General features: G+C 60.3%; 6 protein-coding genes across 6 annotated transcripts in view; 2 read left to right on the forward strand and 4 right to left on the reverse strand.

Annotated features, from left to right (window-relative positions):
- Positions 1-44: 44 nt before the first annotated feature.
- On the reverse strand, positions 45-2,934 carry ACA1_320520 (uncharacterized protein; the record flags this gene model as incomplete). Its single annotated transcript, XM_004338373.1, has 6 exons — positions 45-331; positions 468-634; positions 735-865; positions 991-1,100; positions 1,216-2,499; positions 2,637-2,934. Coding segments are annotated over 6 exons (2,277 nt in total), but the record flags the coding sequence as incomplete, so codon positions are not given.
- Positions 2,935-3,923: 989 nt separating this feature from the next.
- On the reverse strand, positions 3,924-6,951 carry ACA1_320530 (protein kinase domain containing protein; the record flags this gene model as incomplete). Its single annotated transcript, XM_004338374.1, has 11 exons — positions 3,924-3,950; positions 3,999-4,201; positions 4,351-4,412; positions 4,504-4,585; positions 4,679-4,742; positions 4,811-4,901; positions 5,087-5,164; positions 5,250-5,331; positions 5,464-5,596; positions 5,716-6,634; positions 6,755-6,951. The coding sequence occupies 11 exons, from the start codon at positions 6,949-6,951 to the stop codon at positions 3,924-3,926; spliced, it is 1,938 nt and encodes a 645-aa protein (XP_004338422.1).
- A 544-nt stretch (positions 6,952-7,495) lies between these two features.
- ACA1_320540 (calponin domain containing protein) lies at positions 7,496-9,006 on the reverse strand (the record flags this gene model as incomplete). The annotated part of the gene is made up of 7 exons (XM_004338375.1): positions 7,496-7,554; positions 7,657-7,741; positions 7,899-7,968; positions 8,087-8,164; positions 8,334-8,426; positions 8,518-8,595; positions 8,906-9,006. 7 exons carry the CDS (start codon positions 9,004-9,006, stop codon positions 7,496-7,498), a joined length of 564 nt encoding a protein of 187 aa, XP_004338423.1.
- A 388-nt stretch (positions 9,007-9,394) lies between these two features.
- On the reverse strand, positions 9,395-11,368 carry ACA1_320550 (prolyl aminopeptidase; the record flags this gene model as incomplete). The annotated part of the gene is made up of 10 exons (XM_004338376.1): positions 9,395-9,471; positions 9,550-9,600; positions 9,708-9,804; positions 9,918-10,044; positions 10,178-10,293; positions 10,462-10,566; positions 10,668-10,802; positions 10,910-10,994; positions 11,087-11,200; positions 11,283-11,368. 10 exons carry the CDS (start codon positions 11,366-11,368, stop codon positions 9,395-9,397), a joined length of 993 nt encoding a protein of 330 aa, XP_004338424.1.
- Positions 11,369-11,575: 207 nt separating this feature from the next.
- On the forward strand, positions 11,576-13,836 carry ACA1_320560 (Znfinger in Ran binding protein and others domain containing protein; the record flags this gene model as incomplete). The annotated part of the gene is made up of 6 exons (XM_004338377.1): positions 11,576-11,711; positions 11,849-12,000; positions 12,209-12,271; positions 12,372-12,468; positions 12,921-13,539; positions 13,650-13,836. 6 exons carry the CDS (start codon positions 11,576-11,578, stop codon positions 13,834-13,836), a joined length of 1,254 nt encoding a protein of 417 aa, XP_004338425.1.
- A 21-nt stretch (positions 13,837-13,857) lies between these two features.
- The window catches only part of ACA1_320570 (Znfinger in Ran binding protein and others domain containing protein), a gene marked incomplete at both ends in the record, with an annotated part of 5,161 nt that continues 4,498 nt past the window's right edge, over positions 13,858-14,520 (forward strand). The window contains 4 exons of the mRNA XM_004338378.1: positions 13,858-13,878; positions 13,967-14,095; positions 14,238-14,292; positions 14,403-14,518. Coding sequence (XP_004338426.1) covers positions 13,858-13,878; positions 13,967-14,095; positions 14,238-14,292; positions 14,403-14,518 — 321 coding nt within the window. The remainder of the gene's footprint in view (positions 13,879-13,966; positions 14,096-14,237; positions 14,293-14,402; positions 14,519-14,520) is intronic.

Here is a 14,520-nt window from a genome sequence, read left to right on the forward strand (position 1 = left end):
TCGGCGGGCGCCAGGGCCAGGTGGCCGCCAGCCGGGAGCGACGGGTCGACGAGGTGCGACTGCTGCGTCGTGGTCGCGGCTGAAGTCCGGGTGTCGACGAACGAGGAGCGTGCGTAGGTGGTCGGGGTCGGGGTCTCGTAGCCGGGCGTGGTCGGTCGCGAGAGCGGGAGGAGGCTGCCCTCGAGCGCCCTGGCCGACTGCTGTCGCTCGCTGAGGAACTTGGCGATGATGAAGGGGGTCCACTTCCACTCGAGAGCGACGTAGAACAGGTTGAAGACGAAACCCCAGAAGCTCACGAACAGCACGTGCAACAGCGAGATGTTGACGCCATCTGTTGGTCGAGAGAGAGAGAAAAACCAACCAACCAACCAACCAACCAACCAAGGTCATTCTTATAATCACCATCACCATCACCATCACCGACATATAACGATAAATGGCGGAAACGGGGGCGGTGCGTGCGGTACCCTGGTCAAAGTGGGGCAGGAAGAGGAAGGCTCCGCCGGAGCCGAGGCACAGGACGAAGACCTGTACAAAGCCCGATGCCACGACGAGGAGGGTGCCGCTGAACCAGCGCGCCAACATCACCTGCTGGCACATGATGATGGCCTCGCCACCGAAACCAAACACCACCCTGCAGAGGACACGGCACGGCACAGAGAGCGCGAGTGGGTGAGCAAAACACTAGCGCCAACATGTACAACGGGTTTCCATGTAGGCGCACTCGTGAGTACCTCGAGATGAGGAGCAGCGAGATGGGCTTCTCGGGCATGTAGAAGGTGATGGCGAGCAGGATGTTGCCCAGCAGGCAGAAGATGTTGAACAGAAGCGACGAGAGGCTCAGCCCCCACTTGTCGATCAGGCTCTACACGACGTGCAGCAAAAGAAAAAGAGAGAGAAAGAGAGAAAAAGAAAACACCGCGTGAGGAAGAGACTCGGGTGGTGGTGGGGGTCCGGTGTTGGAGGGAGGGAGGGGGGAGGGGTATGTACCCCGGCGATGAAGGGCATGAAGAGGTTGGGCAGCGAGTAGAGCGAGAACATGAGGCCCAGGTCGAGGTAGGAGATGCCGAACTCGTCCATCATGAACGCCGACACCGTGCCTGCGCGCGCCAAACAAACGGTGAGACGCGCGCCTTGTTTGGAGCGATAGATCTATGGAGCAAGCGAGAGAGAGAAAGAGAGAGAGAGAACGGTGGAGCAGAGAAAGGGGCGTACTTGGTCCGTGGTAGCCCCAGTAGGGCGAGAGCGAGAGCACGGGGATGATGATGAGCAGCAGGACCAGCACCGCCGCCGACGGCTGCCGCACGCCCGACGCGTCCAGCTTGCTGCTGATGGTATTCGGCGAAGGAGCCGCCGCCCGCAGCGACTGGCCCGCCGCGGGCGTAGAGCCGCCGCCGCCGCCGCCGCCGCCGGGGGCAGCCACGGCGGGAGCGAAGGCGCTAGCGGCAAAGTCGAGTCCCGAGCCGCTACGGAAGCTGTGCGGCGGGGACAGCACCGCGTGGTGGGACGGCCCTGCGCCGGGTCCGCCGCCGGTGAAGTCGGGCACGTGATGGCCGCCGCCGTAGTTATACTCGGTGAGGGCGTGGTGGTGCGGCGCGGGCTGCGATGGCAATGCCGCGGTGGCGGCGGTAAAGGTGTCGACGACGTGGTGACCCGACACCGGAGGCTGGGCGACGTGATGTAGATCCACGCCAGCGGCGTGGTGGCCACCACCGACAAAGTGCGAGTCGGCGGCGTGGTGGTTGTCCACCGCGTGGCCGGCGTGGCCTCCGAGGTGTGAATCGAAGTGGCCGCCGGTCGTGTGATTGCCCGCGTCGCCTGCCGAGTGATTTCGATTGATGCCCAGGCCGATGGACGGCATCGCGTGCGCGTCCACGACGTGGTGGTGGTGGTTGTCGAATGCGCCGCCTGCGTGGCCGTCCGTCATGGCATGGTGGCCGAACTGATGCGAGTCGAAGCCGCCACCGTGGTGGCCGTCCAGCGTGGCCTGGATGTGATGGCCGTCATATCCGCCGTGACCTCCGAGGCTGTGATCGGCGCTGGCGATGTGTTGCGGCGGCGGCGGTTGGTGGTGGTGGTACTGATGGGCGTCTTCCACGGCGTGGTGGGTCGCGGAGAGCACAGAGGGCGCGCAGGTGGCAGCACCCGCACCAGAGGCCGAAGCCGCCGCAAGTGTCGTGGAGAGCGCGTGGTGGTGGTTGAACGGTGGCGGCTGCTGCGCAGCGAAGAGGGTTGAAGCGGCGGAGGCGGAAGAGGAAGAGCCGTGGTGAAGCGAAGAGAGAGGAGAAGAGGACGAGGACGAGATGAAAGCAGCACCAGCACCAGCAGAGGCTGATGCTGTGGGCGGCTGGTGGAGCTGGAGGGGAGGTGGCTGATGGTGCAGCAGAGGTGGTGCGGCTCCCTTGCCGCCGCCGCCGCCGCCGCCGCCGCCCGTCGTAGCCGCACCAAACGCGGAGGCCAGCGCTTGCGTTCCAGAACGCGGGCTGCGCGCGCCGGGTCCTGCTGTGTCGAGGCCGCGGCGTAAGAACAGGCGTTGGACAACGTTGCTCGAATAATTAAAATAATTAATATTAAAATAATTAAAATAATTAAAATATTAATTTTACCGATAAAAGGGGATGGAAGAGCATCTGTACCTGTGTCGGAAAGGCTGCCATCTAATCGCTGGATTTGTAGTGGCTTGTCGCCCCCGCCGGTGTGCTGCTCGAGTACGGCATTCTGGAGGTAGGGCAGGACGTCGTCGCCTCCTTCCTTGCCTCTCTTCGTTGGAGAGGATGGCATGGTGGTGGTGATACTCGAAGCCGTTGTGTGGACGTCTAATCGTTGAATCGGAAGGGGTCCTGATTCGACGCTCTGCTGTTCGAGTACGGCATTCTGGAGGTAGGGCAGCACATCCTCCTGCTCCTTCTCCTTGCCCTTGTTGATGTCGTCCATGGTGAGGTGAAATGCTGCCTTTTCATCACTCGGGACGGGTGCCTGGCCATTCATTGATTTGATGCAGTTGCCTAGGCGAAATGGAAAACCATGGTTAAAGATGGCGATTAAGGCTACAAAACCCAAATTGAAAAGAACGACGATTACCTTGCGGGGTGATGGGCGTGTCGTCGGCGCAAGGCAAGTGGAACGACGGTGATTGATGTGATGCTCGCGAAGGTAAGATGAACTGTGGGCTTGGCCACTTCGGAATGAAGGCGATCTGATCGATCTTTCGTTCAAGATCCGAGGCTGAAAATGGCTGAGGGATCGATGGAACGTTTTGCCGGCCGAGAAATATATCAAAATTAAAAAAAGAAATCGGGAGGAAGATGCGAGCGCTGCTCGGGTCGTGGCTGCCCGAACCAGACGAGTGAAGCGCAAAGACAGCCGCTTCTTCCTCCTCTTCGCTCCTCGTCGCCGCGGTAGGGTTGCGGTACCTTGTCGTTCTTTTTCCCCTTTCTCCAATCACATGCCTCACGTGCTGCCGGAATGAGTACTGGATTACTACCGACCGAGTTTTATGTAAACGCACCTTTTCCGTACTTGCGTTGGGCTTATCCTGGATTTTCCATACTCTCGCCCAATCATTGTGCGCAGAAACGTTACCCATCAAACGTTTTCGATTTGTTTCCAAATTTCTATTTTCCTTTTCTTCTAGATGTTCCTTTTGTGGGTGTCCGGCGAGAGCAGACCTGTGGGGTGGTTGTTCGCGTGAGTGAAGGCAGAGACATCGACGTGGTGCCACCGGCCATAAACACCACCGATCATGGCCGAAGGGGAGTGTGGATCCTCACCTGACTTGTAGCGGATGATGGGACTGCGTGGGGCAGACGCGTTCTTTGAAACTGGCCGTCTGCCTGATGAGTCCCACTTCACCTTGTTCTGTACCATTGCCTGCTCGCGTGTGGGCCAAGGACCATGGTCCTGGTCTTAGCTCATGTGTCCAATCATCCCCTCCCACTTCCATCCCATCTCTAGACGTGGTGGTGGTAGGGGTAGAGGGGGGGGGGTGATGGGGGTACCTCGATGCGCAGGTAGATGTCGTTGAAGGATGGTCGCAGGGCCGGGTCGTCGTGCCAGCAATCGCTGAGGAGCGACGCGTACTCGGCGGGCGCCCAGGCGGGGATCTCGAGCTTTTTGCCCTCCACGATGGCCTGGCCCGCCTCCACGGCGTCCATCTGCTCGTAGGGCGCCTTCTCCAGCAGAATCTCCCACATCACTACGCCTACACTTGCACGCGTGGTGCGGTGGTGTGGTGATAAGGCTTCTTCTTCAGTGATCGTGCGGGCAAAGTGCCATCTCATTCGTGTTATGCTATGCCATGCCATGCCATGCCATGAAAAAGGGTTGGGTTGGTGGTGGGTAGGTACGGACCGAAAGAGTACACGTCGCTTTGCTTGGACAATCGGTTCTGGCGCAGGGCTTCTGGGCTCATCCTGCGCGAAGCTGTGCGTCAGTTTCGGAGGAGGCCGCGCTAGCAGTCGCTTCCATGGTGCATGGTGGACGGGCGCACGGCTGCCGTCGTACCATTTGATGGGTCCACAGGCCTGCGAATGTGAAAAGCTGTGCCGCACCCTGCCCGACGTAACGCGCTTGGACAGCCCAAAGTCTGGAGGAGCGAGAACACAGAGGAAGGAAATCCTCAATCACCGGTGGTGTGCGCACATCACTGTTACACGCCTCCCCCCCCACAATGTCGTACCTGTCACCTTGGCCTGGTACTCTCCGTTGGAGGTGGTCACCAAAATATTGCGCCTCGCCAGGTCCTGTGAATAGCACACAGCCATAAGAGTCAAACCAAGACCACAAACGCGTTCATTCTTCATAGGCGTACACAGTGGAGGATGTTTTCGGCGTGGAGGTGGGTCATCCCCGCTGCGGTGTCCAACGCCAGCTGCAGCTTCGTGGCCGGCGACAGTGCCTCCCTCTGCCGAGGTGACATAGTGATACAGTGGTCAGACACGGACCCTCCATCCGCGCGTGCGTGTGCGCTCGTGTGTGTGTGTGTGTGTGTGTGTGTGTGTGTGTGTGTGTGTGTGTGTGTATATATATATGCAGTATCGTGTGGCGTGCCTGCATCAAGCGTTGCAAATCGCCCTGCGCGAGGTACTCGGTGACGATGCACAGGTCGGGCGGTTCGTCGCACATGCCAAAGAATTGGATGAGGTTGTGGTGTGGTCGCAGGTTCCTTGTTGGCGGGGGGGGGGTAGGGAGAAGACGGGTCAGTCACATCATGCGAAGAATGGACCAACAGAGACGGAGGAGGTGCATACATGATGATGTCCATTTCCTTTCTGAAATCGTTCAACTCGGACCCGGTCAGCTTGCTCTTATGGAACAGCTGCTTCACCACCACTGCAATACGTTTGCGGCGTGTGTGTCGTGTTTGCGTCGTGTGGGAGTGTGGGTGTGCGCGCGCGTGTGTGTGGGTGAGTGCGGTTTATGTGGTGAAGCCAAGGTCCAAGCAGGGCGTGGGTGGTGCAGCACCCTTGCTGTTGCGCCACTTGGCGAGGTAGACGATGCCGAAGTCGCCCATGCCGATCTTGCCCAGCAGCTGCAGTTCGGAGTAGGGGATCGTCCACCGCGATTTCATCTCTCTTTGCATCTCCACCATCAGCACCTTCATGGTGTGTGCGTGTTACGTGTGCGCCACGCGTGAGTGAGGGAGGGGAGGGGGCATTAGCCAAGTCAAGCCAAGCCAGGCCAAATGGCCATTTGAGGGCACGAGCGAGAGCCTACCTTGTGGGAGTCGGGGAGCAGGCCATTGCCTCGGTGCCCCATATCGCTCAGTGTGGGGCGGTGCGCCCGCTGCTTCTCCTCCTCCTCGGCCTCCTCGTCCGATGGTTCGTGTGCGGCGGGCGCCAAGCTCATGCGGCTCTCGGCCAGCACCAGCTTGGCGCGCGGTCGCAGACTGAGCTCTTGGTAGTCGGCCACGCCCTCGCGCGCGGCGGCCTCCATGGTGTCGGCCGTAGCGTCGACGGTGATCTCTGGCAGCTTGCTCCGCCGGCCCTCCCACGACTTGCTTCGCGTTAGCACCCGGCCGCCGCCACCTCCGTCGATGATGCTGCCGGTGCCGGTGTTCTCGTCGACCGCACCGCTCGCTCTGGTCTCTGTGATGCTTGCTTCGTTGATGGTGATTGTGGTGTTGGTGACGTTGGTGGTGGTGGTGATGAGGTTGCTTCTGCCGCCGGTTGGGTCTTCGTAGTCGTCGGCCACGGCATCACCGCCCTGCCGGGTATCCCACGGCACGCTTTGGCTCCTTCGCCAGGCGGCCGCCCTTGACCCTTCCATGCGCTGGGCGTCGCCCTGAGGCGAGTCGGCCTTGCTCCAGGCCTGCGCGGGCTTTGGCGGCATCGCCGAGAGAAGAGACAGCTGGGGAGAGACTGCCTTCCGTGGCGATGGCGGCGGCGATGGCTCGAGCTCTAAGACCTGGACGAGCGTCGCCAGACTCGCGTAGTTACCTTGCGACATTGCCAATCGCTGCGGCGACTGCGGCAGCGGAGGCGACGGCGAGGTGGTGATGCTGTCATGACTGCTCGCCAGATCGTCGTCGAGACTGGGCTGTAGTGGCGATGACGAGGGCGACGACAATAGTGACAGCGATACTGGAGGCGAGGGTTCGACGTTCCTCTGCGAGAGCCTCCCGGCGTCCGGTGTACTGCGAGCGAGCCAGCCAGCGCTGGAATTCGAGAAGCCCTCAGCACAAGTGCATATGTGTTGTGGTGTGTTGTACTGCAGAGATGGAGGACGTGCGAGAGAGGTGAGCGGTGATTCGTACCCATGGGGCTGCTGCTCCTGGTTGCGACGTGGGGCGGAGGCTCGCGAGGACTGGGCGAGGAGTGGGACGGGCACGTTGTTGCTCTTTCCCAGCACCGGCCGCTCGCACTGCCGGATGCGCGCGTCTGGCGTGAAGGCGACGCTGCGTGGTCGCTGCCATAGCGTGCTGCTGTCATCGGCGGGGGGCGGCTCCTCCATCTCCACACAAGATACAAGTGGTACTTAAACCTGGTGTGCTTCTGTGGGGTGCTGCTACCAGAGAGGTAAAACAGGGCAACCACGGAGCCGACAAGATCGAGAGGAATCAAAATCGTGGTGAATGCAAAGGAAAAAAAGGAGGAAGGGCAGGTTACCCTTTGGGGAGCTCGACGGTGTCAACGCCCGGCTGTAGCTGGTAGGAAGAGGAGATAGGGTTTTCAAGTGGTGGCGTTCTGGCGTTCTTGCCACTTGACAGTGTCACTCAGCCAGGAATGGAAAGCATGGCGCCATAAAAGGCAAAACCAGTTGTCCTACGCGATATCCCCCCCCCCGAAAAAGAGAGGGGAGGGGAGATGGCATCGTCATCGTCATGGCCCGTACGTGATAGCAGGCCCCTCACGGCAGGCCTCGCACTCCTCTTCTGCAAGCCGCGCGATGGTCTTCGCTTCCTTCTTCATTGAGAGACAAAGGAAAAGCTGCAAAACTACAAACACACTTTGTGTGCACATACATGGTAAGTATGTATTATTGGTGGAAGGTTGCTTCAGGGCCTGACCCTCTTGAGGGCTGCGAGGGTGGTCAACACAGCCGACATGTTCTTGGCTGAAAAAAAAAAAACACACGACACACAGCTCTTGACGTCAGCACGACGGGCATGTGCATTCAACCGCGGATCGCAAGGGGGAGGCAGGCGCGCGCACGCACCCTCGAAGAGATCGACGGTCTGGAAGAGCTCGTTGGTGCGGAGGCCCATGCTTTGGGCGGCGCTCAAAAAGGCGGCAATATTTTCCTGCGTGCGTGCGTGCGTGCGTGCGTGCGTGCGTGCGTGCGTGCGTGCGTGCGTGCGTGCGTGCGTGCGTGCGTGCGTGCGTTGGTAAGTCGGTGGGGGCGTTGCCAGAAAAATGCGTGCCAAATCTAGCGGGAGGCCATGTGATGGTAATACATACCATTTGGACAAAGGGTGCAGCGGCCTTCTGGATCCTGGGCACCGAGCGGGGCTGGAGGGCATTGGCGAGCCTGCAGGCGTTCGAAGCGTACGGCCATCCAATCAGATTCCCATTTACCAATTACCCACACGGCATACACACACAACATTTACAAATAAATAATCGACGAATAGGGATGAGACACGCACTCGCAAAGCTTGACGCCGTTCTTGAGCTCCGAGTGCAGGTCACCGTGAACGGGCACTCCCTTGCGGGCCATCCACTGCCTGCGTTGTGCCACGGCCGTTGTGTTAGAAGGTGAAGTGAAAAGAGACGCGAAACGCAGCCACAGCCACCCTCCTTGTGAGATCCTTCCACGCACACGCCACACGCACATGGTGGTGCACATGACACACGCACATGCGCCCGCCTAGGTGGTGAGGTTCATGAACGCACCGAACCTCGGCGTCCATGCCGGTGTCGTACTTGGAGTCCATCTTGTTCTTCAGCTCGGCGTCGAGACCGTACGAGGGGCCATGGAAAGCACCGCTACACACCACACTCCGATTAATTAGGAGGCGCCCCAATGGCCGCGCGCGGTCTCAGGGACCAATAGAAAGGTGCAAGAAGGGCCGCGTACGCCTGCTGCTTGGCGGTGGAGTCGCCGATGGGCACGCGAGAGGCGGCGACAGTGGCAGCACCCGAGTACGCGTGGTGGCTGCTTAGCGAGGAGCGGCGATTAGCAGACCGAATATACTAGATATATTATTTCTAATTCATATATATATATAGAGGGCAGGGCCAAGTACCTCGAAGCAGCGGGGGCAGCTGCCGATCGCGAGAATAATATAAATATTATCGTATACGATTGCACAAAGAGAAAAATTAGCTCCAACAAGAAGTAAAATCGACGGCAGATGGAGTGTAGGAGGCGCAAAAAAACCGCTAAATTGCCAGCTTGGGCAGTAAATCTTCATCCAGGCAAGGAGAAAGCCGCGTTACCTCGAGAAGTGGACGGGCTGGAGTACGAAGGGGCAGGGGCAGCGGCGCCGGCGAGCTTGTTGCCGCACGAGGAGCAGAACTTGGCACCAGCGTCGTGAGGAGTACCGCACTGCGAGCAGAAAGGCATCGTTGTTTTTTGGTGTTGGTGGATGGGTGGAGGGCGAGGGATATCGATGCGAACGGGTTTCCGGATAGCAGCAAAACGAAGAAGCCAAAACGCGCCAAAGCAAGAACTCTCTCGTATCCACCCTCCGCTCATTGGCCCCAGACCCAAATTGACATTTTTATCATTCCTGATAAATGCCAAAAATATTTCAGACGGCCGCCCACGTGCTGCTGCCGCTTCTAACCCTAGAGCAGCGGCTGTGCCGGGGCACCACGCTTTGAGGGAGGGCCACTTGTTGATTCCAGTGGGAGGAGGTCTTCATTCATCGTCGTCGCTTTGCACACAACGGAGAGGGAAAATGGCGGTTCTGCTGCCTGGTCGCCACCACTGCAGCAGCGGTGTCGCGGCTTCAGAGGTCGCGGTACTTGTCGCAGGCGCGCACCAGTCCGTCCACGATGCCGGGCTCCTTGGCGCTGTGGCCCGCGTCTGCTCACAGGGCGTCCCATCAGCCCCATCGCTGGCCCGACACACACCGCCGACGAGGGAAGGGGGTAGGTGGAGTACCGGGAACGACCACCAGCTCGGACGACGGCAGCACCTTGTGCAGGTCCCACGCTAGGAGTAGGAGTAGGAATGGTGGTTAGAGCACAAGTGTCGAACAACCAACAGAGCACGGGTCAGCTGTCACCTCCCGCCAGCAAAGCAAATTGACCGGTACGTACCGGTCTTCATGGGGCACACGAGATCGTAGCGTCCCTGCACGATGGTCACGGGGAGGTGGGCCAGCTTGGCGGCCTCCTTGATGATCTGTCCGTCTTCCTGTAGTACCATTATATCGCGAGTTCAATGCAACCGTTCATTCACACAACGCGCGTGAGGGACTCTGCTCACAGTGGTGCATTTGGTGCACTGGTGGAGGCGGGGGCAGGCACCTTGAAGAAACCGCCGTGCACAAAGTAGTGCGACTCGATGCGCGCGAACGCGAGGGCGAACTTGTCGTCCTCGGCGGCCCGCGCCACGTAGTCGGGGTCCACGTAGAGGCGGCTCGTCGTCATCTCCCTGATACACCAAGCCCCCATACGTCGTGCGCATGTGTGCGTCGTTAGGCCGTGGCCCATTGGCGACCTCTCTTTTTCTGTGTTGGTGGAGGCGCATGGGAGAAAGCCACGGTCCGGGCGGGAGAGAGAGGTACCAGACGCTCCAGGCGGTGGCGCACTCCTGCTTGACCTTGTCGTCGTTGCCGGTGAGGCGGCGGTAGTAGGCCGACATCAGGTCTCCCCGCTCCACCTCCGGAATCGGGGCCAGGTACTGCACCGCCATTTATCGGGGTCGAGGTGAAGAGGTGTGTCGGTGTGTGTGTGTCGGCGTGTGTGTGTGTGTCGGTGTGTGTGTGTCGGCGTGTGTGTGTGTGTCGGTGTGTGTGTCAGAATCCGCTGGAAATGGCCGCACGACTCCGCCTGTGGGTGCAACACGTACCTTTTCCCAGGCATCGGGGAACAGCCACGAGGAGCCCTCCTGGTAGAAGAACAGGAGCTCGCTGCGCCGCAGCCCGAAGATGCCCCGCAGCACCAGGCCCTTCACCTGGTGCGCCGCGAACCAGTTCACCCCCCCCACGCCACGTGCCGAACCGATGTCAGCCAATTTGGACTTGTTCAGCGCGCGTCGCCAGACAGAGCGCGCACCTGTTCGGTGTGGGCCTCAGCGTAGGCGAGGGCGAGGGTGGAGCCCCAGGAGCCGCCGAAGACGAGCCACTTGTCGATGGCCAGGTGCTGCCGCAGCTTCTCCATGTCCTCCACGAGGTCCCACGTCGTGTTCTCCTGCTCGGACCCGATGTGGGGGGGGGAGAAGTGGGGTCCGTCAGGCCAACGGCCCTTATGTGAAGGAGCGAGGAGAAGGAGAGGGAGAGGGAGGGGGGGGGGCGAACCTCGAGACAGGCGAAGGGGGTGCTTTGGCCCGAACCGCGCTGGTCGAACAGGACGATCTTGTAGGCCTCCGGATCAAAGTACTGCCTGTTTATGTGTGTTTGGGGGGGGGGCAAGACATTAAAGCGGTGAGGCGTCAGCGTTTCTTCCTGCTGCGGTGGAAACTATCGACTTCGCACCTGTAGTAGGCAGCGATGCCGCCGCCAGGGCCGCCATGCACCACGACGACGGGCTTGCCGTTGGGGTTGCCGCACAACTCGTAGTAGAGCTCGTGGATGTCGCTCACCCTCAGCCTGGGGCATGACAGCCGCGACCACGCGTGAGCCTGGAAGTGAGCGCTTTGGGGGGGGGGTAGGGATCAAGTGCACGAGGTACCGTCCGTGGGAATAGGGCTCGATGGGCGGATAGAGGTCTCGCCTGCTGCTGCTGCTGCTGCTGGTTGACGCGGGAATGGCGGCCATCTTCTTCTGGCTGTGGCGAGGCAGAGCCTATTTCTTTGGGGTCTGGCTTCGTTTTCGAAACGATTTCAGACGCGTTTGGGCGCTGGGATTATTTCGAGCTGAAAATTTGACATTGTCGCACAGCAGTTTGCATCTGTGGTCGTGCGAGGTTTAGAGGCCAAGCCGTGCACGTGTTGTCATTGTTGCTTCCTCCTCTCGTGCGCCAGAATGAGTGGGTGGACGTGCGAGGTGTGCACCTTCCTCAACGACGACGCCCTCCCCTCCTGTGAGATGTGCGAGGCCAGCCGCCCCGCGACTCCCTCCTCCGCAGCCCAGCAGCAGCCCAGCCTCCTTCCTCCTCGAAGTACCGCCTTCCCCCTTTCCTTTTGTACCACGAAAGGCTATCCCCATTTATGTTAGTTATTTATCTATCAGAAAGAGTAGTTGTCGGTGGGCCTTTGTTCACAAACATGGTGGGGTGGTGGTGACCGACCACCACAGGGGTGGCCCAGGCGGTGGCGCAGTGGCCGGACGACGACAAGGCAGAGCGAGAGCCCTTTGTCGTAGACGACGACGACGACGGCTCTGGCCACCCCTTCGCAAGGGACGCCGACTTCTGGCACTGCACGCTGTGTACCTTCCTCAACAGCAACGTACGTTGTACCCATCCTCCTCTTCCTCCTCCCTCCCTTCCTCCCTCCCTTCCTCCCTTCCTCCCTTCTACGTTGTTGCCTATACGTCGCCCTCTCCATCATTCTCTTCTGCTTTCCCCGCCCGATGGGGCTGGCTCGAAGTGTGTATGCTCACCTCCACCTCCACCTCCTCCTCCCTTTTATCTTTTTTTTATTGTTCTCCGCAAAGGGTCGCAGCCAGTGCGAGATGTGCCAGTCGGCTCGGCCGGGGACCAGCCCAGCCTCCCCGTCGGTACTGTACAGCTTTTGCTCCGCCCTGGTGGCCGCCCAGACACAGTGGCCGGGGCGATTGTCGTTTGACTCACCTGGCGCCGCGATCGTGGCAGCGACAGGCATCGGGCGGAGGCGCCGCATCGGCGCACGGGTGGCCCGACGACACTGACGACATCGACGAGGCCAGCGATGACCACAACGTTCACGACAGCGCCGGTACTCCTCCTCCCCACCCTGTCTACCTCCTGTCTGCCTCCTCCTCCTCCTCCTTGTTTGTTCGTTCGTTCGTTCGTTCGTTCGTTCGTTCGTTCGTTCGTTCGTTCGTTCGTTCGTTCGTTCGTTCGTTCGTTCGTTCGTTCGTTCGTTCGTTCGTTCGTTCGTTCGTTCGTTCGTTCGTTCGTTCGTTCGTTCGTTCGTTCGTTCGTTCGTTCGTTCGTTCGTTCGTTCGTTCGTTCGTTCGTTCGTTCGTTCGTTCGTTCGTTCGTTCGTTCGTTCGTTCGTTCGTTCGTTCGTTCGTTCGTTCGTTCGTTCGTCTCATAGCGCCCTCTCGTTGTTGGCCCTGCCTGGTCCCCCTCTTTGGAAACTGATTCGCGTGCGTGCGTGTGGCATGTCATGTGTGCGTGCGTGTGTATCATGTCATTGTGCCGCGTAAATCGTCGCGCGAGCAGAAGTGGCGGCCTTCAGGCAGCGGTTCAACGGGTGGAAGACGAGGAGCGAGGGCAGTGGCAAGGAGTGGGATCTGTCGCTCACGGACGTGTTCGCGTTCAAGAGCCGCCACGAGGTCCACCTGCTTCTCACCGAGACCTACCACGTCGACCCGGCCACGTCCCCCTCCTCCTCCACTTCGTCGGCGGCGCAGCCCGAACGGGAGAAGAAGGACAAAGGGAAGGGCAAGAAGGGCGGTGGACCCCTCTCGCTTCTCTCCCGCGGCCGAGGCGGCAAGGCCAAAGAAGACCACGGCGACGAGGGCGACGAGGGCGACGACAACGACGACACTGACAACGCGCCCATTCTCGGCTCCGCTGACGACGAGGTCAAGAAGCAGAGCAGCAGCAGCTGCAGCAAAACGGATAAGCGCAGCAACAACAACAAAAAGGACAAGTCGCCGGGCCGAGGCCGAGGCCTGCTCGGGCTGGGCGGTCGCGGCGGCGGCGGCGATGGGGCCAAGCCGAAAAAGGTGGAGCGGCACATCGACCTCATCCTGCAGATGCCCGCCCGCGGCAACACGGACAGCGTGTACTTCCTCGAACGCGTCAAGCGCGACAAGGACGACCTCGCCACCATACGGTATACACACGTCTCCATCACCTCCTCCACCTCCTCGTGCGAGCATGACCCGTGCCCACCTTACACACGCACACGCATCGCCGCACACGGCACACACGACACGCACACAGACCGGGCCAGGAGCTGAGGGCCAGCGAGGCGGGAGGGCGGGGCATCAAGGTGTCCGACTGGATCAACGACGTCAACGAGTTCCTCATCGAGCACTCCATGCAGGACGAGGCGCCCCCGCTGGGCTACCACCACCACCAGCCCCTCTACTTGCCCACCCAGGCACGCACCTCTTGCTCCCCCCTTTAAAGGTAGCCCGTCCGCTCAGTGATGTCTCTTCCTTTGTGCCGTGTGTGTGTCGTGTGTGTGTCGTGTGTGTGTCGTGTGTGTGTCGTGTGTGCCGTGTGTGTCGTTTGTGTGTCGCGTGTGAGATCTGCAGGTGCAGGCGCTCACGCTGGAGAGCATTCTGTCCAGGATGATGCAACTCTTTGACGCCCGTAAGCAGAAGCTAAAGGATGCGAAGGCCCATTTCGAAAAGGTCATGCGCGACCAGGAGCTGCTCAAGCGGGTATGTGGTGCCGCATCTGCCCTGCCCTTGGACGCATTGTCCGCCGTAGCCGCGCTGCTCGTGGCGCACGTTGGCCGCTCACCACCTCGTGCATCGTGCATGGCCCGCGCTTCCATGATCGATCGTCGTACAACTCTCGCAGTTCGACGACGACTACTTTGGCAAACGCGAGGCCTACTACCACAAGGCGAGCACGGGTGCGCCTCCCTCTCGCTAACCCACTCATCCACGCGTCCACGCGTCCACGCGTTCTAACGGTGTGCGCGTGTGTCGCGTGTATCGTCGTGTGTTGCGGGTGCGCGTGCAGTGGAGCCTTCGGGAATGAAGGCGCACCTGGAGGCGTACGGGATAACGCAGGAGGTCAAGGCCATGCACGGCATCTGCGGCAAAAAGTCCCTGCGCCTCTCCAAGGACACCGGACAGGT

The sequence above is a fragment of the Acanthamoeba castellanii genome (genome assembly GCF_000313135.1).
Source record: "Acanthamoeba castellanii str. Neff unplaced genomic scaffold scf7180000084416, whole genome shotgun sequence".
Classification (NCBI taxonomy): Eukaryota; Discosea; order Longamoebia; family Acanthamoebidae; genus Acanthamoeba; species Acanthamoeba castellanii.